General features: G+C 52.0%; 9 protein-coding genes across 9 annotated transcripts; 2 read left to right on the top strand and 7 right to left on the bottom strand.

Moving 5' to 3' along the window:
- Positions 1-2834: 2834 nt before the first annotated feature.
- Positions 2835-4009, top strand: P152DRAFT_239565 (NAD(P)-binding protein). The gene is made up of 2 exons (XM_033674612.1): positions 2835-2999; positions 3058-4009. The coding sequence occupies exons 1-2, from the start codon at positions 2933-2935 to the stop codon at positions 3855-3857; spliced, it is 867 nt and encodes a 288-aa protein (XP_033536580.1). The 5' UTR covers positions 2835-2932; the 3' UTR covers positions 3858-4009.
- Positions 4010-4296: 287 nt separating this feature from the next.
- P152DRAFT_455992 (uncharacterized protein) lies at positions 4297-5010 on the bottom strand. The gene has a single exon (XM_033678904.1). The coding sequence runs from the start codon at positions 4777-4779 to the stop codon at positions 4417-4419; it is 363 nt and encodes a 120-aa protein (XP_033536579.1). The 5' UTR covers positions 4780-5010; the 3' UTR covers positions 4297-4416.
- A 238-nt stretch (positions 5011-5248) lies between these two features.
- Positions 5249-7233, bottom strand: P152DRAFT_431082 (MFS general substrate transporter; the record flags this gene model as incomplete). Its single annotated transcript, XM_033677411.1, has 3 exons — positions 5249-6551; positions 6605-6726; positions 6815-7233. 3 exons carry the CDS (start codon positions 7231-7233, stop codon positions 5458-5460), a joined length of 1635 nt encoding a protein of 544 aa, XP_033536578.1. The 3' UTR covers positions 5249-5457.
- A 3746-nt stretch (positions 7234-10979) lies between these two features.
- P152DRAFT_239486 (WD40 repeat-like protein) lies at positions 10980-15949 on the bottom strand. Its single transcript, XM_033674611.1, has 3 exons — positions 15761-15949; positions 14140-15701; positions 10980-14093 (listed from the first exon to the last, which is right to left on the bottom strand). Exons 1-3 carry the CDS (start codon positions 15858-15860, stop codon positions 11196-11198), a joined length of 4560 nt encoding a protein of 1519 aa, XP_033536577.1. The 5' UTR covers positions 15861-15949; the 3' UTR covers positions 10980-11195.
- On the bottom strand, positions 15950-16430 carry P152DRAFT_239485 (uncharacterized protein). The gene has a single exon (XM_033674610.1). The coding sequence runs from the start codon at positions 16282-16284 to the stop codon at positions 16039-16041; it is 246 nt and encodes an 81-aa protein (XP_033536576.1). The 5' UTR covers positions 16285-16430; the 3' UTR covers positions 15950-16038.
- Positions 16431-16576: 146 nt separating this feature from the next.
- On the bottom strand, positions 16577-17875 carry P152DRAFT_447226 (PEBP-like protein; the record flags this gene model as incomplete). The annotated part of the gene is made up of 2 exons (XM_033677978.1): positions 16577-17295; positions 17359-17875. 2 exons carry the CDS (start codon positions 17873-17875, stop codon positions 16577-16579), a joined length of 1236 nt encoding a protein of 411 aa, XP_033536575.1.
- Positions 17876-18044: 169 nt separating this feature from the next.
- P152DRAFT_512271 (ribosomal protein L4) lies at positions 18045-19439 on the top strand. The gene is made up of 2 exons (XM_033682744.1): positions 18045-18154; positions 18210-19439. The coding sequence occupies exons 1-2, from the start codon at positions 18095-18097 to the stop codon at positions 19200-19202; spliced, it is 1053 nt and encodes a 350-aa protein (XP_033536574.1). The 5' UTR covers positions 18045-18094; the 3' UTR covers positions 19203-19439.
- P152DRAFT_239417 (uracil-5-carboxylate decarboxylase) lies at positions 19297-20797 on the bottom strand. The gene is made up of 2 exons (XM_033674609.1): positions 19633-20797; positions 19297-19561 (listed from the first exon to the last, which is right to left on the bottom strand). Exons 1-2 carry the CDS (start codon positions 20564-20566, stop codon positions 19392-19394), a joined length of 1104 nt encoding a protein of 367 aa, XP_033536573.1. The 5' UTR covers positions 20567-20797; the 3' UTR covers positions 19297-19391.
- A 231-nt stretch (positions 20798-21028) lies between these two features.
- P152DRAFT_391844 (Clavaminate synthase-like protein) lies at positions 21029-22089 on the bottom strand (the record flags this gene model as incomplete). Its single annotated transcript, XM_033676119.1, has 2 exons — positions 21029-21724; positions 21781-22089. 2 exons carry the CDS (start codon positions 22087-22089, stop codon positions 21029-21031), a joined length of 1005 nt encoding a protein of 334 aa, XP_033536572.1.
- Between the last annotated feature and the right edge of the window lie 561 nt (positions 22090-22650).

Genomic DNA, 22650 nt, shown 5'->3' with positions numbered 1-22650 from the left:
ACGGGCTCAAGAATAGGTAAGGACGTGGCTGGCTTTGCGATGATTGTCTTGTGTCGAATATCGTGCTCATCTGAACGAAAACCTCTGGAGCTATATACCGATCCATGGGTCTAATCCCAAGGAGATGTCCAAATACGCCATGCGGGTGCTCGCATCGCCCTATCAGATATGTCCCCTGGTCGCGATCTGCTCGACCAATCACCCGTGCGTTAGCCATACTTGAGCCTTGCCAAAATGCCCAACGGGTCCGGAAAGAGTCGTGGGGTTGAAGATGATCTGCATGGGAGTGAGATTATCGCGGGTCGGAGGGATGCAATCGTTAGAACCGCGGAGACCATTGATTCCCGATTTCTCGTTGGGTGTTAAGGTTGGACTGATAGTAGTGAGATCGACGCTAAGCCTAAACGGGCGACGTTGATATGAGATTTGCCAAGCATTCCTTATCTTGCAGGCGATGAGCAAGCCGACGACCACGCCCACGTATCCACCTCTAGATCGACGTTTCCGCGGTTGGTATCTGATTGGCCTGCGTAAGGGTTGATAAGTGATGGGATTCGCAGGATATTGATCTCCAACTTGTGACCACACTAAGGAAATCCGATGCCATTCATGATTCAACAATACGAGAATGAACCGGCTCCTGGCTGAACGGTAAACACCGGGTTGCCAGCTAGATCATCCAGATTCTAGAGTGAACTTAATTGACAGTCCTGAAGCAATTCTCCAGAACTCAAATCCCCCAACTGTTCCCGACATGACCTACCCTGAACCCCTTCGGGATATGAGCCTCTGTAACCAGTGTGCTCCTTCTCGCCTAGTGGGTTAGTGTATAATCCACCTCTATGAAAGTAGAGGGATTGCGTCAGGCTCGCGGTGCCCTCTCTTTCGTGTATCCCTGGCCGAAGATATATGTCTGCATTGATCATGACCATCATCGACCCAGTACTTTGGAGAAAGTTGAAGATCGGCGTGGTGGGTATGAAGTCGCGGAGAGTTTCTCCGGCAGCTCTTTTGGTGTTCAAACTAGGCATGACCGCATCTCCAACCTTCATGGATCGATTGCAGTCCACCACGGGCTCGGCCTGCCTGCTTCCTCGATCAACGGCGCTCCTGCAACAATGCCCACCGAGGATCTAGATTCGACAGCGGAGAATAGGATATGCGGACTTGTACGCTAGGTCCATGGAAGGTAGGAGCCATTCCAACCCCCCTGAGTTCAATCAGCTGCAAAATTTCATCCGCACAAACCGTTCGCTTGATGATTGGTTCGCGAAGATCAAACCAACGGCCGCGGAAACCTTGAAACAGAGAATTTCTCATGCAAAGGTGCTGGTCTGCTGGAGCAGAGGGTGACGCCTTAGGATTGGCCTCTGCTGAAGCACCAGGAAGCACCAGGGCTCTCCGAGTTCGGCTTGGCCCTTGGAGTAGTGCTGCGCCTGTTCTCTGAGCACCCATGGTTGACTTGGCAATATTTAATTGGAAATACCTGCCAGACCTTCGGAGAACTCGATTAAATGTGTCCCACAAATCATTGACAGGAATAAACATGTCCAAATCTCATGTCGCATATGCGTTTCGTTTCCATAGACCGCACGCATTGTCCACGCTGGTGCTCCAAAAAGATGTATGACAGTGACAGAGAGAGAACCCAGACTGGTTTAAAAATGAAATGAAATCGATAACGTATAGGATACAAACATGTAATAGTACAGAATACTTCACTAAGAGGGAGGACCCAGAAATGGGTGACCGAACTCAGGGGAGCATTTCTCGACATCTCATATGGAAGGATGATAAACCAACTCCATCGACGGGCCTTGAGTCATCCTCTCCAGGAGTTAGGATATCTAGAAACCATGAGGAATATTCCTGAAGGTATACGGAGGTCCATTTCCAAAGTTATTGCTCGCCAAGGAAGTGGCGTGATTATATAAGCAGTTTCGAGAGCCTATGCCACGGGCACTGGACTGCCTATCAACTGGGCATTTAATTCAGGTCTTATAGAGCCTAATTCGAGGCAAGGGCGCCGGGCATTCGATTTACCGCGCGTAGTACCCGCCCGTTGGCTAGGCACCCTACTGCCCGTGCTATCGGCTTTCGAACGGCTTATATAATCAAGCCCCTTTCTTGGCGAGCAATAACTTTGGAAATGGACCTCCGTAGGTATAGCAATATAGCATTGAAGGCATTCAGCTGTGTCTCCTGATGAAGCTAAGGAGCTGGGCTTTGGGACCAGCCACAACCTGGCCGGGGATGCAGCTGAGGCCCAAAATGGGTTTCGTTCAGGTTGAGCACGAAGCAGACGGCTCTTGACGCCGAACCACAAGATTCGATTGACAAACGGCGCAGATAGGAAGAAAACAAAAAGAACAATTGGAATGAATGTCGTCAATTCAAGATTTCTGGTGAAGTGGTGATGCTGGTCCAATGTTTGGTCCGCCCGCTCCAGAATTTACGTACAAGAAACCCATTTTGGGTTTCGGTGGATTCTCGTAACAACCAATCGGCATCGAGAACTTTTCTGCCAAGACTCCATACTCCTCAAAAGTCAAAACTACCCCAACTTTCCGCTCCGCTCCGCCGGCTGATTCAGAATATCTGGGTTGGAGGTTGAGGAGGCGGGGTTTGTTAGGTAAAACCGCCGAGCTAGCATTGGATAGACTTCTCCTCCGCCCAACAACCACTTCTCCCCGCTTTGGCTTTCAACATCCGACTTCCGAGGGAGAGGCTCAATAACTCCAAACATGAACTCCGGTAGGATGCTTGGTCTGGTCTCCAGTCCAACATTATCCTTAGTATATAGAGGATCGAGGGGTGTATTTCTTTCACCCCCCTTAGCCCATTCGCAGAACATACGCTTTTCAGACTACGAGCCCCGTCATTGGTTGTTGTAGATACAAACAACCCATTTAACTACCAGACACATACCACCATGTCGGAACTCAAGGGTTTCAACCAGTTCTTCAGACTCGATGGAAAGGTCGCCATCGTCACTGGAGGTATGTGGATCTACTGCACACAATTGAAGACCGACAGAAGCTGACCAAGGTATGACAGGCTCCCGCGGCCTAGGCTTGCACTGCGCAACCGGCTTCCTCCTCGCCGGCGCGAAACTTGTCATCGTCACCGCCCGCAAGGCCGGCGGCCCACAAGGCATCGATCAGGCCGTCGAGAAGCTCAATGCCCTTCCGAACATTGTCGGAAAAGCCGTGGGTATCCCCGCCAACGTAGCCGAAACGGAAGACATCGAACGTCTTGTCCAGTCGACCCAGGATATCATCGCGAAAGTTTGCGGACCGAATAAAGGACTCGACATCCTTGTCGCCAACGCCGGCGCGACATGGGGTGGTCCCTTCGAGCCTACTCCGGACTGGAGCAGCAAGAAAGTGCTGGATCTGAATGTGCGGGGCGTTTTCAACTTGGCGCGGTTGTACACGCCGCTCCTGACCAAGTACGCGACGCAGGAAGACCCGAGCCGGATCATTGTCATGTCAAGCGTGGCAGGGTCCAACGTCCCGCACGTTGGCGACAACGGAACGATCATGTACAGCGCCTCCAAGGCCGCCGCGCATCATCTGGCGAGAAATCTGGCCATGGAGTTGGGCCGCCGACATGTGACGACTAACACCATCGCGCCGGGATTCTTCCCGTCCAAACTTGCGAACGGACTGATTGATATTTTGGGCGGCCAGGAGGAGTTGGACCGACAGAACCCCCGCGGACGATTGGGCGTTCCGGAGGACGTTGCGGGTTTGGCGGTGTTCTTGTGCTCGCCGGCGGGCTCGTACATCAATGGCGAGGACATTGCCTTGGACGGAGGTGCCAGGCTCAGCAACGGAAGGCATTTCAAGTTATAAAATTGTATGTAGTCAATACAGGCACCTTTCATCATTGAGAAGATGTCGCATCTGACGGAGCAGGGGGCCGGGCGACAGGAGATGGTGACTTGCGTTCTGGAAACTCTTCCAACCCAGTATGGCCTCTACTGATTCAATGCAACTCATCTTCAAGGGAACAGACGCGGAGCCTTGGCGAACATGCGATACAATTATCCTTACCATAACCATCAGGTCGAACATCCGAGCCTCGTGTGGGTATATACTATTTGATTCTCTTTTGAACAGAACCGTTTCTACGTCAAACTGTAGAGAGCCGCGAATTCACCTCCGGCTGCGGTCACTCCCTGGCGACTTTGCAAGCGGTAGTGGCTGAATATTTATTGAAAGTATATCGTTCTGCACCAGCATGGCTCCAACAAGGTATCATTCATTTCATTACGTCCGAGAAAACCGGGTATCGAGATTGAATCTCCAGTCCGAAGTGATTACGCCTTTCCTTCTCATCCGATATCCGATATCCGTGTGCCAACTACCACGCTGCAACTGACTGGTAAACAACTAGCTGACTGTCCATCGCTCACTGTCTCTTCTTTGCCGCAATAGGCTCCCTGCCTTGCCCTTGCCCTTGCTGATACTGCAAAAACAGATATCCACCTGCCGCGATGATACTAAGAACGACGACATTTCCTGGTTCGATCCTTGTCAGTTTCCGACACAAGAGTTCTAGAGGGGTCATACCAATGACGAAGTTTCCAACGCCCCCCACGGCTTTGGCCAAGCCGACGAACACGTCTTGGACCATGGAAAGGAGCCCGGTGAAGAAGTGCACCACCATGCTGGAGACGCCTTCGACGGCGTGGAGTGCCTGGCTGAAGATCGAGCCAACAACCTTAAAGATGGAAGCAATGAGGTCACTGATGGACGTGAGAATGGATGCCATGGTGCTTGAGAGTTAGTGGTCGAATATGAGTGCTGTTTTCCTCAATAGAGTATTGGTGTAAGAGTAGAAGGTGTGGTTCGAGCTACGAGTAATGTGTGAACTTTCACGGGAGGTCCTTGTTAATATCCTTTGCTCCTGGCTGGGAGTTGGACGCTACGTAATAATGAGATTGTTGCTACAGCAGAGCACCATGATGGGTGTGTCGCATTCCAGTGATCGCTATGTTTTTCAGGTTCTTGTTGTTGGACGATGACGTTGGTGATGCAGCTCCAAGCTCAGAACCCTATTAATACTTGGTACCCCAGACTCGGACGTGGCCAATCAACGAGGCGCATTCAAGGGAAGGGAGAGTTGTAAGATATCCATCGCTCTTCGAAGTTAATTGTGGTTTGCTTCATCTAAAGACGACACTCTTATCATAAATACAGGTAGGATATGTATACTACGATATACATTGCACGGTTGCAGCCCTTGTGTTTGCTTCCCATACCAAAGAAACAAGGCCCCCGTTTTGTGATTCTTCCAACTCCAACCTGTTCCCTTAGTTTCTGTCCGTCCCAAGTCCAGAGGTTCCTCATTCCAAGTTCATCAGCCATAATTTTATACATCAGGGGAAATGCCTTCCAGAACCGAACAGCAACAAAACCATGCCTCTGAGCCTAGGGCACGTCCACTTTTTTACCGACTCTCTTCATCATTGCCCTCAGTCTTGCCAACTGTTTCAGCACTGGATCCCTCGCCCAACCTGATCGTGTCCTTTTCTTTCTGCATCGTGTATTTACCAATACCGAAGCTAATGATCAAGCCGACCGCACTGAAAACGCAGTAAAGAACCCACATCATGCTCATGCTTCCAGCAAGCTGTTTCGCCACGAAGTCTTGCTGAGGCCTCTCGAGCTTCTTGATTGCCTCGATCTGGGTGATAGCAGAGCCTTTTGTTAAATCGCTAACAACGAGGGGATTCAATCCCACCTCAGACATCAGCAGCGTTATTGCCCGTCTACCCATTTGGCCAGCGAAGAGCACTTGACCGAGGACGATGCCCATCGCTCCCGCTAACATGCGGACAAACCCAAATGTGCTTGTCCCTGCCGCAATATCTCTCTCCTCCAATCTTGAATGCAAGGCAATCAATGGCGCGTGAAAGTTAGGACCGAACCCAATGCCAACAACAATCAGGAAGACGATCACTTTCGCCCAATCGAAGTGTCCAGGGAAGGATATGAATAGTCCAACGCCCAAAGTCATCAGCGCCATTCCAGAACGGAGAAGTTCTAGGTATCGACCAGTACGCTGCATTAGGAAGCCAGATGCGGCGGATATGACTGATAGCGGGATCGCAAGAGAAAGCATGAGGAGCCCAGACGCAAGAGGACCTTGGCGGAGAACGAGTTGGAAGTATAAGGGGAGGAAGTACGCCACCGAGTTAAAGACGATGGCATCGAAAAAGCAAACGCCAAGGGCGGAGAAGTTCGAGCGGTTGGAGAATATCCGTAATGGGATAGTGGGAGAAGGGGAGATTTTCCACTGGGTGAAGATAAACAATCCGAATGTGAGAATCCCAAAGACAAGAAGAAGTATGACCGGGACAGATGACCACGGGTAAGTCACACCGCCGAATTGTAGGCCCAGCATGACGCAAACCGTGGCTGTCGCAACAGTAAAGGTGCCCGCATAGTCGATTGACAGGAGGCCCTGAATGAGCGGCGTGTGAGGGTTATGAACATCAAGGAAAAGCAGAAGCAAAATGATTGCAACTCCATCGATAGGCACTAGCCATATAAATCAGGTTTATGTTTCAACTCCAGTCTTGGGAAATACTTACAGTTGATCCAGAAACACCAACGCCAGTTGACACGTTCTGCAAAGATCCCCCCAAAAACAGGCCCGAGAGCGGAGGCTACCGCCCAAATCGCGCCGACAATTCCCAGGTATAGTCCGCGATCCCTAATCCCAAATGTTAGAATGGTGACATGTGCGAAATGAGCAACGCCGTTCATTAGGGGCACGCCTGTGAAGTACGCAGGGAACTTACCGTACGCTCCAGAGATCGCTCACACACACATTTACCAGTACTACCACGCCACCGCCACCCATGCCTTGTATGGCCCTCCCGGCTATAAGCATACCGATCCCGTTGCTGGCGCCACTGATAATACTTCCCAGCAGGAAAACAGCGTTCGCGACGAGAAGAATCGGCTTGCGACCGAATATGTCACTCACCTTACCCCAAAACGGCACGGTTGCAGCATTGGCGAGGAGGTAAACACTTCCCACCCAGGCAAAGCCAGCATCGGGGACCTGGAACTCTCGAGAAATGGTCGGCAGTGCTGTCGTGATGAGGACTGTGTCGAGCGCAGCGAGGAAGAGGGCTAGGGAAAGGGCGAGGAATATAATATGTAATCTCGTGGACTCATTCTGTATCTTGATTTGAAGAGACGGTAGCTTCGACATAAAGCGACCCTTCCGATGATTTTTCACTGGGGCAGTGATGGTGGATTTAGATCCGTTCCGGAGGGTTGGCTGCGGTGAGGATTCTAAACTGAACGCGCGGTCCAATTCGTATCGATATTTTTCGGCGAAGCCACCCAGGTCTGAAACTGAGGTCGAAGTTGGTTGTTGGGTTTTCAAATATGGGTGTTGTAGTGATGAAGGTGGGGTGAGTGATGTGCGGGAGCCATTTCTTTCAATGTGAATTCCCGCCATCGGCGGGTCCATGTTTGGGATAGACATTGAAGCGGCGAAGTGAAGCTGGAGCGCTTCTTCACCGAATGGTGAATGGCACACGTCTCAGACTCGGATACGAAAAGGCGCTCGTTCAATGTGAAGTGTCCACCTTTTTCTCCAATGTTCGTTCGATAGTTCGTAGTAGGATGCTGGTGTAAATCGACCTGAGACGGGTATGATCGGCGAGTATCCAGACTTGATTTATGTGAGAACTCTCGTTACCTCCACTGGCTCAAATATCGACAATAAACAAGAAATGGACAGCGAATGATTGATATAAACGACTGCTTCGGACATGCTAGAGACCTCCTATGTCTCGAAGAAACGCCAAACATCAATAGAAAAAGAACAGATGAGGCGGGGTCTGACTTCAAGGACGAGGAAGAAGCCTGGCCATGAATATCAAACAGCTCGTTTATAGGACCTTCGTCCGGGAGTCTGGCACGATTGGTCTATATCTCAGCACGAGCACATTTACCTTTATAAAGGGTGGTATCTGTGTAACCGGGCGACAAGCACCATAATGATGCAGAGACTCTTTTAAAGACGCAATCAACTGTCAACAAGAATGGTCAAGCTAACTGCCCGTTCCTCGTTCACCAGGCAGCGCATTGAGGAGGCAGCCCGTGCTCGAGGAAGAACTTGAGATGAAACGTCAACCAATAGCGGTTCACTTGACTTGAACATGGGATCGATGACAAGGCTGTAAAAAAGATAATGCTGGGGACTCGTACCATCTGCACTTCAATAATTGGAATTCCGGTCCATATGAACGACACACAGAGCATACACTACAGGCCATTGCAGCGAGGATCCTGGAAACGGTAGCAGTTGTGAATAAAACTCATCTCGGGCGGTGGCTCGAGCACATCTTGAGTGACCGTCTGTCAACATTTGCTCCAGCGCTACCGTAGCGAATCCAGTGCAAAGGAATTTGTTGGACCCCATTAAACGATGTCGTATGTCTAGACGAAGTGATGATGTTCGAATCCATGTGAAGTCATCAAAACTAGACAGGCCTGTCGAAGGAGCGAGTGGCGCCTAGGATATGCACTCCAATCGCTAGCTGCAGAAGCAATAATGTAGTACAGCATATAGGCAAGCTGTTGAGGTACTTCGGAACTGAGACTTAGAAAACCAGGTTCTCAAATCACCATTCATATGCTGAGATTTGACAAGGATAGAACAATATCGAATACCACCTTTCGCAAGACGTGCTCTTCAGACGAAAATGAGATGCTCTGTGCTCAAATAACAAATCTGAATTCTGAAACCCTGGTTCTGAGACGTTTGATCTTTTTAATCATGCAATGGAATCTTTGGAGTGACCAAGCCCTGCAGGCTGGCTCAAACCCGACCACAGAAAAAGAATCTTTGTGCATAGAAAAAAAAAGAGAAATGCCTTTGAACTAACCTAAAATTAAGCGGCATCAAATATCGCGGGTTACTACATCGCATAGCACAACATAGCACCGCCATGATCCTATTGAGAAGGAGGGCAGCCAGCAAGGATAATTACCAAGCCGAGGACTGTCCGTCTTACCACCATGGTGGTACATTACCGCAATCTCCTTTGATGGAATGCTTCGCCGCTTCGTTGGCCCGTTCGAGGTCCGGACATCATCTTGGGGCTCACCTCGCCAGTCGATTCTGCATTGACAATATAGGATGAACCACATTCTGCGGTTCTGCCTCATCGCTGGCAGAAGACACTGGACTGAGCGGAGAGACTGCTCGCCTGAACCCACAAGACTGGATGGCACCGTTGTGTAACATCGTATTCTGGTGATTGCTAGTCTCGCAAAGCGGAGAGCCTTCGTAATGGGTTCTGCAAGCAGCCGAATAGCATCCGGGTGCGTTTGGTCCAAGTTTGAAGACTGTTGGATACGCTGGTACCCGTCGTCTATTAATGTCCTGGGATTTTTCAATCCTTTTGGGGGCGAGCGGGCAGGATTTGGGAGACCGAACGGCGTGATCAACAGGGAGACGTTCAAAGTCCAAAACAATGCGTCCTCAAGCGAAGTGTGCATGGGCAGGATATTGATGGAATCGCCTTAACGAGGTCTCTATTCAGGTAATGGTACAGACATGTTGACGCTGTTCTGAAACTTGCCTGGTGACTTACAGACGAGACAAATGAAGAGAGAGAGAGATTCATACGCCCGTCAGGCCTCTCAGCGAGGCCCATGTGGGGAACGAGACAAATGAAAGGGAGAGATCGTATCTGGTTTTGCATTCTTCCTACATTCTCAGTCACGTGTACGGAACCATATCGATGACTGCGGCGTGAGATTATCCTCCCGCGCTAATAATGATGGAAATTAATCGCTCAACTGGGCCTAGCCCAGTTTCCTATATCATCTTCTTCGGACAACTTCAACGTTTTAATCTATTCCTTCTCTCACAGATCAAACCAATATAACAAGTACAGGAGGCAGATTGCTTCTTCTAAACACGGCGTTAAATTCGAGCACGGATTGGAGTCAATGCCATTCCTACCTCCCGGCATTCATAATGTCCTCTCGCCACCGGTAATTGAATGCTGTAATTAGACAACAGGATCCGCTACGCCAGAAGGAGCAGAGTCAACTTCGTAGCGGGTATCCTTATTCTGGCCTCTTTGAGAAGATGAACGGTCTTCTATAATGTCATACACTGCGATATGTAATGAAATCTAGATCGACGTTACGACTGGATCACCTTTACGACATCATTGGCGCTATTAACATGTGCAAGGACGGTCAATACGCCTATCTCCCAGGCCATATTAGTATATCCTAGAGCCGCTTCGTACTTAAACAAGAGGTGCATCGAGGAGGAACGAGGCATTAACTCGTCGAGATCTATCAGCTTTTGAACGGTGTGTACCGCCTTCTATCCCTCAATTCCAGCCTCCTCCTCAACCCCCGGTTCAAACACTTGCTGATGTCCTACGACAAGCACACACCTCAGTTACCGTATCAATTCCTGTATCTATGGCGATCCCTACACCTGCTCCTGTATCTTCCGCCACTCCATCTCATTTGTCTTCACCTGTCTCTGTTACTGTATCTGCTACCATGGCTCGATCCCCTCCACAATCTGCTTTGCATCGTTATGTCAAAAGCAAGGGGCAAAACACTAAACGAGCTCTCCCCTGCAGAACGAGCTCTAGCTCTGGATGCAATTAAGGATGCTTACAATGAGTTGTCCAAAGCTGGTCTTTCTCATGGCGACCCTCAGCTACATAATATTTTCATTGATGATGGCAAGGGTTGACCAAACGGAGGCAGATGCGAGGAAATGGAACTCTGAGGATTCGAAAGGTAAATGTTGCGATGGTAGGTCGACCGCCAGAATGGCCGGCTTTCCTCTTCCGGCCATTGCAGCCTCGAATCGTCCGACGGATAGCACTCACCGCTCCCCACTATTCCTAATTCCCCAAGGATCAGTCTAAGTCTGAAGGACAATATACCCTCCAGCTACTCGCATGCTACTCGTGTGCTACTTTCCTAGTTCCACCCCTCGTGTGTCCTGACAGCTTTGCTAACATGAGTTGCTATCGCCTTAAGGCACAATTTGATTTCAAAGCCTTTATGTTCCTAATTTAAATATTGTTCTCGCCACCTGAGCTCTCCACGCGGTATGAAAAGACAGCATTTGCAAAAGAGGTGGGCGTGAAGGAGATTGAAGAAAAGCTTCAGAGCATATCACAAAGCAAATTTCATCATCGCAACTCTTCCAGATTGGAACCCGAAGGCAACAGTGTCCCTATGAACAGCAATATGGCTTGGCCGATGCTTCGGGGGGAGCCGAAGGACCCGCTCGGTACCGCGACTTACCCATTGGTCATCGACAAAAATGGAAGGCGGGAGCTGTGAACTAGCTATAGCTCTAGCATCTGAAGGCAAAGAGAAAGGTGGAATTGGTACGGATCCCCGGTCAGTCTGGAGAAAGGAACCATCATTAGAGACAGCCAGAGTATTAACGACGGCGCCAACCTCGAGCGTCTGCAGCGCGGCGCCCGACCCGGCGTCCCACAGCCTGACCGTGCCGTCCCCCGAAGCCGACACCAGCGTCTTATTGTCCGGCGAGAAGGCCACGGCGCTGACCCAACGCGAATGGCCCTTGAGCGTCTGCAGCGTGGTACCCGACCCAGCGTCACATAGCTTGACCGTGCCGTCGCCCGAAGCCGACGCCAGCGTCATACCGTCCGGCGAGAAGGCCACGGCGCGGACCGAACTCGAATAGCCCTTAAGTGTCTGCAACGCGGCCCCCGACCCGGCATCCCACAGCTTGACCGTATGGTCCTCTGAAGCCGACACCAGCATCTTACCGTCCGGCGAGAAGGCCACAGCGTTGACCGAACGCGAATGGCCGTCGAGTGTCTGTAGTGCGGCGCCCGACCCGACGCCCCATAGCTTAACCGTGCCGTCCCCGGATGCCGACGCCAGCGTCTTATCGTTCGGCGAGAAGGCCACGGCGTGGACCCAGTCTAAATGGCCCTTAAGCGTCTGCAGCGCGGCGCCCGACCCGGTATCCCACAGCTTGACCGTACGGTCCTCTGAAGCCGACGCTAGTGTCTTGCCGTCCGGCGAGAAGGCCACGGCCCTGACCGAACGCGAATGGCCCTTGAGCGCGGCGCCCGACTCGGCGTCCCATAGCCTGACCGTGCGGTCCCACGAAGCCGACGCCAGCGTCTTACCGTCCGGCGAGAAGGCCACAGCGGCGACCCCGCCCGAATGGGCCTCGAGCGTCTGCAGTGCGGCGCCCGACCCGGCGTCCCATAGCTTAACCGTGCGGTCGCCCGAAGCCGACGCCAGCGTCTTACCGTCCAGCGAGAAGGCAACGGCATCGACCCCGCCCGAATGGCCCTCGAGCGTATGTAGCGCGGCGCCCGACCCGGCGTCCCACAGCCTAACAGTACGGTCGTCCGAAGCCGACGCTAGCGTCTTGCCGTCCGGCGAGAAGGCCACGGCGCTGACCAAACGCGAATAGCCCTTAAGCGTCTGTAACGCGACGCCCGACCCGGCGTCCCACAGCTTGACCGCGCGGTCCCACGAAGCCGACGTTAGCGTCTTACCGTCCGGCGAGAAGGCTACGGCACGGACCGAACGCGAATGGCCCTTAAGAGTCTGCAATGCGGCGCCCGACCCGGCGTCCCATAGCCTGACCGTGCGGTCCCACGAAGCCGACGCCAGCGTCTTGCCGTCCGGCGAGAAGGCCACGGCGCTGACCGAACGCGAATGGCCCTTGAGCGTCTGCAGGGCGGCACCCGACCCGGCACCCCACAGCTTGACCGTACGGTCCCCTGAAGCCGACGCTAGTGTCTTGCCGTCCGGCGAGAAGGCCACGGCGACGACCGAACGCGAATGGCCCTTGAGCGTCTTCAGCGTGGTACCCGACTCAGCGTCACATAGCTTGACCGTGCCGTCGCCCGAAGCCGACGCCAGCGTCATACCGTCCGGCGAGAAGGCCACGGCGCGGACCGAACTCGAATAGCCCTTAAGTGTCTGTAGCGTGGCGCCCGGCCCGGTGTCCCATAGCCCGACCGTACGGTCCCCTGAAGCCGACGCCAGCGTCTTGCCGTCCGGCGAGAAGGCTACGGCGCTAACCAAATGCGAATAACTCTTAAGCGTCTGCAGTGCAGCGCCCGACCAAGCGTCCCATAGCCTAACCGTACGGTCGTCCGAAGCCGACGCCAGCGTCTTACCGTCCGGCGAGAATGCCACGGTACGGACCCAGTGCGAATGGCCCTTAAGCGTCAGTAGGGCGGCGCCCGACCCGGCGTCCCACAGCTTGACCGTACGGTCTCCCGAAGCTGACGCCAGCGTCTTGCCGTCCGGCGAGAAGGCCACGGCGCGGACCGAACGCGAATGGCCCTTAAGCGTTAGCAGGGCGGCGCCCGACCCGGCGTCCCAGAGCTTGACCGTGCGGTTCCCCGAAGCCGACGCCAGCGTCTTACAGTCCGGCGAGAAGGCCACGGCGCGGACCCAGCGCGAATGGACCTTGAGCGTCTGTAGGGCGGCGCCCGACCCGGCGTCCCACAGCTTGACCTCGTCCGAAGCCGACGCCAGCGTCTTGCCGTCCGGCGAGAAGGCTACGGCACGGACCCAAAGCGAATCGCCCCTGAGCGTCTGCAATGCGGTGCCCAACCCGGCGTCCCACAGCCTGACTGTGCCGTCCCACGAAGCCGACGCCAGCGTCTTACCGCCCGGCGAGAAGGCCACGGCGGTGACCGGTCGCGAATGGCCCTTGAGCACCTGTAGTGCGGCGCCCGACCAAGCGTCCCATAGCCTGACCGTGCGGTCGTCCGAAGCCGACGCCAGCGTCTTACCGTCCGGCGAGAAGGCCACAGCGGTGACCCCGCCCGAATGGCCCTCGAGCAACTGTAGCAATGTATTCCATTTCTCCTCGGCCTTTGGCAACCTTCGTATCCATCTAGATGTACAACTCGCAAATTGTTTTCTTATTATGCTCCTTATCGGTGCAAATGCGAGAGCACTGCAGTACGTCTGGAGTGGAGCCTGCTCTATAGCACGCCGACTATAGAGGACGAAGCGCTTCGCGTCGTGGATAAAGCTCCAAAGATCTGGGCAACCATTAGACTAGCCGAGCTGTTAGCGAGAACTTTTGCTAGAGTGGTATACTCACAGAAACCAATGATTCTAAAGCCGCGAGAGCATGAATACCTTCCGACACCTTTCCCATCCACCCAAGAGCCTCGAGCCAATGAAGAAGATGCTCCTGTAAGAAAAGATGTACTTGACCGTTATCGCGGAGCTGGATGCCACTCCTCCGAATATGATCGATCCAGTATCGACAAGCGTATTGGGCTTCGGGAAGAAGGCTCTGCTTAAGCCGAGTTCTCTCGATATTGGCTACAAGCATGCCCGGAGCATCCACCCCACAAATGTCTTGTTTGAGTGATGTCGACATGAGCTGTATACATCTGTCAGCCAAAACTTGATGTGCCTGCTTCTCGTCCACCCAGAAAATCGGATCTTCGCATCTTTTGTTGTTGAGGAGAAAGTCACGAAACGAAGGGTGATGCAGATGGATCGGGTGGACATCCACTTTCGGAATGTCCAGAATAGCATGAAGATCCCTTAGCACCTGATCAATCTTTTGCTTTGTGACACCGAGCAGCGTCTGAAGGGAATTTGCTGAGAGCGGGGAGAAGAGAACCACTATGCTTCCTAGAATATGTCGTAATATGCCACACAAAACTTCCTTTTCTTTCACTGAGTATCCCGGCCGAATGGATTCCTTCAGGACGGTAGTATAGAGCTCATTGAGATGCTCTTCGGGGGTAGTGGTAGACGTGCTGCTTTCCAGCAGAGTCTGTACTCTTTCGTCCGCGAATAGGCCTTCTTGAATGTAGTGACAAGCAGTTGCGGCCCAAATAAATAATCCACCTACAATCTGAATCAAGCATCGGATAACATCTTCGCCCGGCCAGCCTACGTCCAGAGATTGTTCCTGCCGAATGAGCTTGAAATTGTGCTCGAAGAAAATAGAGACGTCGTAATCTACAATAGAGGATGATATGTTGTGAAGCATTAAATCCTCGTGTTCATCTTCCGGTATCTGGTGAATTCCATATCGCATCGGAACCTCCGGTCGGCTCGTCAGGAAAACTCGCAATCGAACTGACGTTGACGATCGGGCTTCAGTCAAAAGGTCCATAATGGTCCGAATATCGTAGTCATTGTCACACTCATCCAGAGCATCGACGACAAGAACATACGAGGATAGACTACTGCTCTCGTCCAACTTCGACAGCGGGCTTACGATGAGTTGCTGCCACTGGTCGCGAAGAGACTGGCTTGCAATATCGCGGCGCTTCGTGAGAGCTTCGCATATAAGTTGACCGAGAGAAGGAATGCTGCTCGCCAGCTGTAACGCAATGCTCGTGATGAACTTGCCTGCATGGCCGACATCTCCACCGCCGCGCGAAAAGAAAAAGCTGGCCCCAAGGCGCTTCAGGTCGAAGTATCGACGGGCGACGGTGCGCGCAATCGTCGACTTTCCTGTACCAGCTAGACCATTCAGCCAGAAGATATATGGCCCGTCTTGTCCATCAGCCCAGTTGTATATATCTCGGAGGAGTTCGACGCGGGTATTGGGAAGGCAGGTCCGGTCGCGTTGTCGCTGATATGCGTTGAACGACGCGTCCGCAGCGGTAGGCAGCGAGTCGAGCACAACGTTCAGAGCTAGGCTGCCAGTTAGCTTCTTGTTGTTCTGCGACCATGGCCAGATAAACACGACTCGCCTTCATTTTTGCCAACATATACATCGTGGGCCTGACCAGCGAAGAGCTGAGAATGATCGCTTGCAGATAAGCCGCTGATGTGTTGATTGTTGCCTGACATGGTATCAAAGAGAGCGACATTAGTCTTCCTGCTGCCAGCTATTGCGCTATTGTTGCGCTCTCGTTGCGCATGTTATCGTGTACAGTATGTACGCATGCGAACAGTTAAGAGTGAGTTCATGTCTGTACCCAGACGAGGTTCATCCTCAACTGGCGAATGCATCCGCAAGGCTTGCCGATCAACACCCTGCCTTGAGGCTGTCCACTGCTGGAGAGTAGCCCGCTGCAAAGTAGAGCAGAACTAACGCCAAAACACATTGTCGACACAATATTACAACTTCCAAAGCGAGCATCTCAACTAGAGCTCGGCACGGATCGAGTTCGTGGATACACCAGCCATATCCGGATAATATCCGATCCGCGAAATTCACGGATATAGAATTCCTATCCGGATAGTTATTCGAATCCGTGTGAGATCCAACCATACCAAGATCTTGGTACCGTAGTATTAAACGATATCGGGAAGGTAGACACCTCAAAATACAATAGATTGCGAGAGAATTTAAAGGGTAAATCAACAAATAGGCTTGCAAAGTTGTTCAGTATCAGGACAGAGCTCAGGCGCAGTCATACACTCAACCCCCCATGCTGTCCCATGATAGCCAGGTGTGTGCAGGAACGCAGAAAAGTGGACGTGGACTGCGTAACAGGTTCTTTCTTACACTATGGTACAGTATCCGAACATTGCATCACAATCGCAACTATGTCAAGGCACGTTCACCTGAACTTCCAACCAGGCTTCTTCTTATAAGGCAACTTCTCTGGCGGCGGCCTTTGGAATTCCATATCCACTCCTTCAATTCCGGCTCTCTCCATCACACCATCAGTCCCCTCATCCCACATACTGCGGAACATAGTCACGCCCATTGGCCGCAAACTATGCTTTTTCACCATATCTCTCAGCCAGAGATTATCCCGAGGATATTGACCCTTGAGAGCCTCCACGTCGATGGTGGTTCCGTGGGGTTGGCGAAGGATGAAGGCTGATATGCGATGGTAGGGGGCGCCCATCTGCGCCACAGGCGGTAGCCAGCTATGCGCGACGGAGGCGTCGGGGAGGCTTGCGACGTCGACCTTCGGAGACGTTGGTGAAATCGGTACGTTTGTCGCAAGGAAAAGACATTTGTGATCGAAGTTGTCCGTGTCGATGTTGGGTATGTCGGGATCGATGACTGCAACGGTATATAACCGCTCTCCCGCAGCGAAACTCTGTACATTGAAAGTGGGTGTTCGTTCGCTGGTGGTCGACATGATGAAGTTTCCTGGTTGAACTCGTACACGGTCGAAGTTCATGTCTACATCTAGGATGGGTTCAATGGAAGGTAGGACGTCGGGGATGACGCTCATCTGCGTGATGCGTTGCATAGCAACCTTGCGCTTATATGCTATCCATTTCTTGTAGGCCAGATGTCGGTATATCGGCTTGTCCATGTCACCTTTTCCAAGTGAATCATGTCAGCAACGCTAGGATCTCTCTTTGAAACCTGAGTTCTACTCACCTAAACCATCCTCAAAACGCTTCTTGACCAGGGGATCATTGATATCGGCCAGTATCTTCAACTCTTCGAGGCGTTGGCGCATGCTTTCCAACCGTTTCCGTTTCGCGACGTTCCCTCCGCTAACAGAGGCATCCTGCTCAACAAGGCGCGCAATTCGACCACGCTGAATTTCAATTTGCCCGAGTTTCTCTTCCCGATCTGCTTGCAATATCTTACGCGCCTCTTGGAAGCACTCGTACGGTAATTGTTCGAAAGGTATGGGATCCTTCAGTTCTTTTCGAACAGCTTGTCTCCGGGTGGACTCGGAGGGGTCGGTCTGGAGAGGAGTCGATGTAACAGGCGTGGAAGTTTGTCGTGTAAGTGTAGGCTCGATTGGAGGGCTAGAAGAGGATGTTGTGTTAAGGGACGCCTCCTGTCGTGATGCTTTAGAGAAAGCCCTCCATGTGGAACTACGTGATGAAGAAAGCGAAGTACGGCCAATACAACGAAGGCATTGGGCGCTACTGGCAATCGACATAATGCCGTAACAGATAAGGAAACCCGCTTGTTTCAAAAGAAAGGAATAGAGAAGGAAAGTAACCGGAGTACACTCTATTCCCAGTGATAGCTGAAGTTGGGGAAGATTTTTGGGGGAACTGGAGGAGACGCTCGGACCAAGGAATAATTTCAACTTCACGATACATCCATCACAACTCGCAACAGCCTTCAAAACGTAAGGAGTTTTCCAATACAAACCATGGCATCGAAACCTCGATTAAGACATCTTCGCGATGCTTGTAATTGCATCCGTCGTCCGGTATGTTGTTACGGCCCTTGATGTTGAGTATTCGACCACCACTGACGAACAACAGCGAACCGCAACGACGATACCCATCCGAAGCTTTGCGACGGAAGCACCCGTTGCAGCCCAAACCAACATAGAATCCACCGATGGTGTTTCCAAATCACAACCAAGGCCGACGCGACAGTCCAATCCCCTTAAAGACGACGCTCCTATCCTCGCTCCGCCTCCCACCTCCCTGCGTAACGCCTTTCCCGTCCCCGAACATCTCCGCCCACCGAATGTCCTCACCACACTCTACGCCTTTCCAACCCTCGAGCCGATAAAGTTCCTGTCATATCCTAGCTCTCACCTCCATTTGCCCCTCCGAAAAGATCTTCTGCACCGCGCCGTGGTATTCGAAGCCGACGCCGACCGTCAAGGGACGGCCTCGACCAAATGGCGGTCCGAAGTCCACGGATCGGGTCGGAAAATCCGTCCACAGAAGGGAACTGGCTCAGCACGATTGGGTGATAAGAAATCCCCCATGCTCAGGGGTGGTGGAGTGGCGTTCGGCCCGAAGCCGAGAGATTTCAGCACCGATCTGCCGAGGAAAATCTACGATCTTGCCATGCGGACGGCACTCAGCTATCGATTTAGACGGGGCCAATTAGTGGTGGTGCAAGACCACTTGGACATCCCCGTGGAATTTGCTTTCGGTGAAGACGGTTCAAAGGAAGCTCAGCTGTTCCGAGAGTTAGACGACAGGAGGATAGGTCATATCACCGATGTGACCAGGGAGATTCTCCAAGAATTGGGCTGGGGTAGAAATGACGGAGGGTCCACGTTTGTTACAAGAGGTGAAAGAAAGAATTTGGCGCTCGGAATTAAGGAGCTGAAAACCGCTGGACAGCTAATCACGGCCGAGGATGTCGAAATCCGGGACCTTTTGAAGATGAAGAGGGTGGTGATGGAGCAGAGCGCTCTGAACTATCTTCTCCGAAATCACCAATCGGACATCAACCCATACGGTGGGTTCTTGTTTGAGCCAAAGGGGGAGAGTGTAGAAGGGGAAACCGCATGAGACAGATTTGGCTATCACTTACGCGACATTCACTGCGACATTCATTCTACTGCATATCTGGGTGTTCGTGGGATTGCTGCAGAATAGTACCCTTATATATTGCTTTGATGGCGTTTGTACCATATACCAGCCCCGTGTTAACATCTATGGGCCGACATTGTATAAAAGGAGAAATCTCATAAAGCGAGTTCAGTCAACTTGAAGTCGCAGGACTTTGATGGCATTGCCACCCAATACCCCTTTAGCGTCTTGGTCTTGCTCGTCTGTGAATGCCTCCTGGATCGCATCATAATTGGTTCGAACGCTCAGCCATTCTTTCTCGTCTGCTCCAAGTGGTGGGAAGAACGGATGGTCGGTCCCTATGTCTGTTAGCATCGAGACAATGACATGTATGGAACGGAGCAAATCCAACTGTGCCTGGATGACGTACCGAACATGACTCTGTCTTTTCCTACTAGCCCCACCGCAGCACTTATACCTACTTCTCCATACACAACCGCATCGAGGTAAATATTCTGCTTCAAGACCTCCTGAATCGTTCTCTTCGGACCTTCCTCTTTGCCATTGCCTCTCAGATGCCCATCATGCTCCAAACAACTCTGCAATCGGCCTGCTAATGACGGGATGGCGCCCCCGGCATGCGCAAGCAGGATCTGGAGTCCCGGGTACCGATCCCACACGCAGCTGATCCACATTCGTGCCACTGCGATCGTAGTCTCCATCGGGAATCCCAAGGCAAGCGGAAGCACATGTCCATATTCGCTGGCCCGCGATCCGTAGACACTGCTCGGTAGGCCATAGTGCGGGTGCAGGAAGACAAACGTATTCGTCTCTTCGAGCGCCTCCCAGATCTTGCCCATCTCCGGATCATCCAGGCCTCGCCCCAGCCCGGTGGTGCCGATGACTACCCCGCGAGCATATTTTAGCGTTTGAAGCCGTTTGATCTCCGCAATGATGGTCAACGGGGGGCCGGACAGCGGAAGCACGCCGAAGAAGAAGAGGCGGGGACTATGCGAAGCGCAAATGGCCTCGAAATCATCGTTGATTTTGGCCGCCCAGGTCGGGGACTCAAACCCCGAGAGGAAGTCGAGCCATGGATTCGCGAGAGAAACCACAGAGGTCTCGATGTTGTGGGTATCCATGAATGCGATCTTCTGCTCCACTGACCAGTACTCCGGTCCCACGGGGCGACCACGGCCGCCTTTGGCGTCTTCATCGGGTAAGATTATAAGTCGAGGATCGTCAGGAGCATCTTCGAAGGTTCTGATGTACGGGACGGCGGAACCTGCGCCATCATATCTTGACTGGAGAAGAGAAATGTATGACGGAGGGTACATATGCGTATGGATATCAACGACCGACATAGTGAAAACTTGATCGTCAAAGGATGAAACAAGGGAGATCTAATAAAACTGGTATAACATGTAAATCAATGCCTATAAAGTTTCTAAACTCGCGAGATTCATGCTTAAGATAGCTCGCTGGTATTGGCGAAGTCGCTGGTGATGCAGCGACGTCTTATCTGCGGAGCAAGTGGCGATGCAGATCCCTAGTTTCGTATCATAGACATGTCGGCCGTCGGGGCATAATAGCTCAGCGCGATCGAATTTAGGCAAGAGGCATTAAATCTATGGTATTTATGTCTTTTGGCCTATCAAAAAATCCACTGAACATTAGCCCCCACCTGATGGTACAGTAGTCAGTAGTAGTAGGTGCCTTAGCTTGAGTCGAATCGGTCCTTATTCCCCGGAATAGATATCTCGGCAATCTTCAACTCCAGCATCACGAGAAAGCATCTTCGGGAAGCTATACAATGCTTCGATTCGCTACGATGCAGTAGCTTCTGACTTCTTTAATACAGTTGCCGCATATCTTTCCTTCATATGATCAGCCACGGTGATGTAGTCTTGGTATAGGGGGTTCCCGTCCCCTGTTTTAGCTGCAACCTCGAATGGAACCAGCCTACAATCCGGGTTCCCATCGTAGAAGAAGGGCACAGAGTATCTATCCCTCCCGCTCCTGTTGATGACTCTATGTACCGAGCTTTTGAATCTCCCGTTTGTCCATCGATGCAGCATATCCCCGACGTTAACCACGAGAGCGTGCTTCACAGGCGGCACTGCCTGCCACTCTCCGTCGGAGTCCAGAACCTCCAGCCCTGCATTCTCACCATCCTGAAGCAATAGAGTTAGGGCTCCGAAGTCAGTGTGAGCACCTGCACCTAGTTGGCGCGGGTCTGTGCAATCCTGAGGAGGGTAATGTAAGAGCCTGATCACCGCGAGCGAAGGGTCAGCGCTAAAGGTCTCAAAAATATGAGGGCCATAAGGGAGCACGCGGGCCAAAAGCGACAGAAGGACTTTGGTCAAATCCACGCAACGTGATTGATACTCAAGCATCGTGGATTTGAACGATGCAGGTGTGATTGAAGTGGAGGGGAGGGCAGTTGGCCAGACATTAGGCGCGAAGATAGACGGGTTCGAAGCGATGACAGAAGGAGTGAATTCCTCTCCTACAAAGAATCCCTATTCAAGTATTAACATTTTCAAGAACTGCTGTCGAACCGCTCTGGGAAACGTACCTCCTTTAGATCCGGAAGGGTGTTTTTCTGCAGAGCTTGGGCACCAATGATTTCATACCCCTGGTTTCCTAGTCCACCGGCTTTTGAGACAAGAGTCTCTTTCTCATGCATCGGCAGAGCAAAGAGTGCTTGCGCTCCTTCAAAGACCTTCTCTTGTAGACTCGAGGGGATAGGATGACCAACCAATTGAAAGAACCCACTCGTGATACATGCTTGATAGATCTTACCCATCACAACTTCGGCCTCTTTGGACGTTGGATATTGGAGATAAGGGCCGATATCAACGGTAGGAATAATGAACTCAGACATGGTTGTACTATTTCAAATTGCATGAATGTTGAAAGAATGCCGCCTGCTGTCTTACCGAAACGGGATTGGCGATTCAAGAGAAACGGGGAATTATATAGAGATTCCAACTTGCAGTGTCCTCAAAGTATTATGCCTTACCTAATATCATAGATAGACCATGCATCGGCGGTATCCGATAATAGGAATGCATTGATAAGAGGGATGTCTGCGTGTTAGCGGTTGTCACGATCCGGTTTCGGCAGCAATAGACGGGAGCTATACCGGTTACCCTTGGCTCCAGATCTCACAATAGACGCGTATCGTTGCTATTATTGAGTGATACGATATCTTTCTCTCAGTATTGATACTCCGTGCGGTGATTTGCTTCTGTTCCACGTCCAGCAGAAATGAGAAGAAAGCTGGGGATGGACTTTGGTGCCTGGTGGACGTTGCAGTTGGGCCGACCAGGCGACCACCCACCACCCGACCACGGACCCGGGACCACCGGGGTGGCGGGGCGCCAGGGCCACATAGAGAAGCGGCGACCCACAGGACCAGACCGCTCTCCATGTCTGCTGTACT

This window comes from Eremomyces bilateralis (genome assembly GCF_010015585.1).
Source record: "Eremomyces bilateralis CBS 781.70 unplaced genomic scaffold P152scaffold_4, whole genome shotgun sequence".
NCBI lineage: Eukaryota > Fungi > Ascomycota > Dothideomycetes > Eremomycetales > Eremomycetaceae > Eremomyces > Eremomyces bilateralis.
The sequence above is the reverse complement of the archived record's forward strand: the minus strand, read 5'-3'. Positions and strand labels throughout refer to the sequence as shown.

What these genes read in the sequence shown, in the direction of transcription:
- P152DRAFT_239565 (XM_033674612.1), top strand. Translation starts at nt 2,933, where the DNA reads ATGTCGGAACTCAAGGGTTTCAACCAGTTCTTCAGACTCGATGGAAAG. An exon ending in GGTCGCCATCGTCACTGGAG is followed by an intron (nt 3,000 to 3,057) that starts GTATGTGGATCT and finishes AAGGTATGACAG; the next exon opens with GCTCCCGCGGCCTAGGCTTG.
- P152DRAFT_455992 (XM_033678904.1), bottom strand. Translation starts at nt 4,779, where the DNA reads ATGGCATCCATTCTCACGTCCATCAGTGACCTCATTGCTTCCATCTTT.
- P152DRAFT_239486 (XM_033674611.1), bottom strand. Translation starts at nt 15,860, where the DNA reads ATGTCAGGCAACAATCAACACATCAGCGGCTTATCTGCAAGCGATCAT. An exon ending in ATATGTTGGCAAAAATGAAG is followed by an intron (nt 15,702 to 15,760) that starts GCGAGTCGTGTT and finishes CTGGCAGCCTAG; the next exon opens with CTCTGAACGTTGTGCTCGAC. An exon ending in CTTTAGAATCATTGGTTTCT is followed by an intron (nt 14,094 to 14,139) that starts GTGAGTATACCA and finishes CAGCTCGGCTAG; the next exon opens with TCTAATGGTTGCCCAGATCT.
- P152DRAFT_239485 (XM_033674610.1), bottom strand. Translation starts at nt 16,284, where the DNA reads ATGGTTGGATCTCACACGGATTCGAATAACTATCCGGATAGGAATTCT.
- P152DRAFT_512271 (XM_033682744.1), top strand. Translation starts at nt 18,095, where the DNA reads ATGGCATCGAAACCTCGATTAAGACATCTTCGCGATGCTTGTAATTGC. An exon ending in GTAATTGCATCCGTCGTCCG is followed by an intron (nt 18,155 to 18,209) that starts GTATGTTGTTAC and finishes GACGAACAACAG; the next exon opens with CGAACCGCAACGACGATACC.
- P152DRAFT_239417 (XM_033674609.1), bottom strand. Translation starts at nt 20,566, where the DNA reads ATGTCGGTCGTTGATATCCATACGCATATGTACCCTCCGTCATACATT. An exon ending in AAAAGACAGAGTCATGTTCG is followed by an intron (nt 19,562 to 19,632) that starts GTACGTCATCCA and finishes TAACAGACATAG; the next exon opens with GGACCGACCATCCGTTCTTC.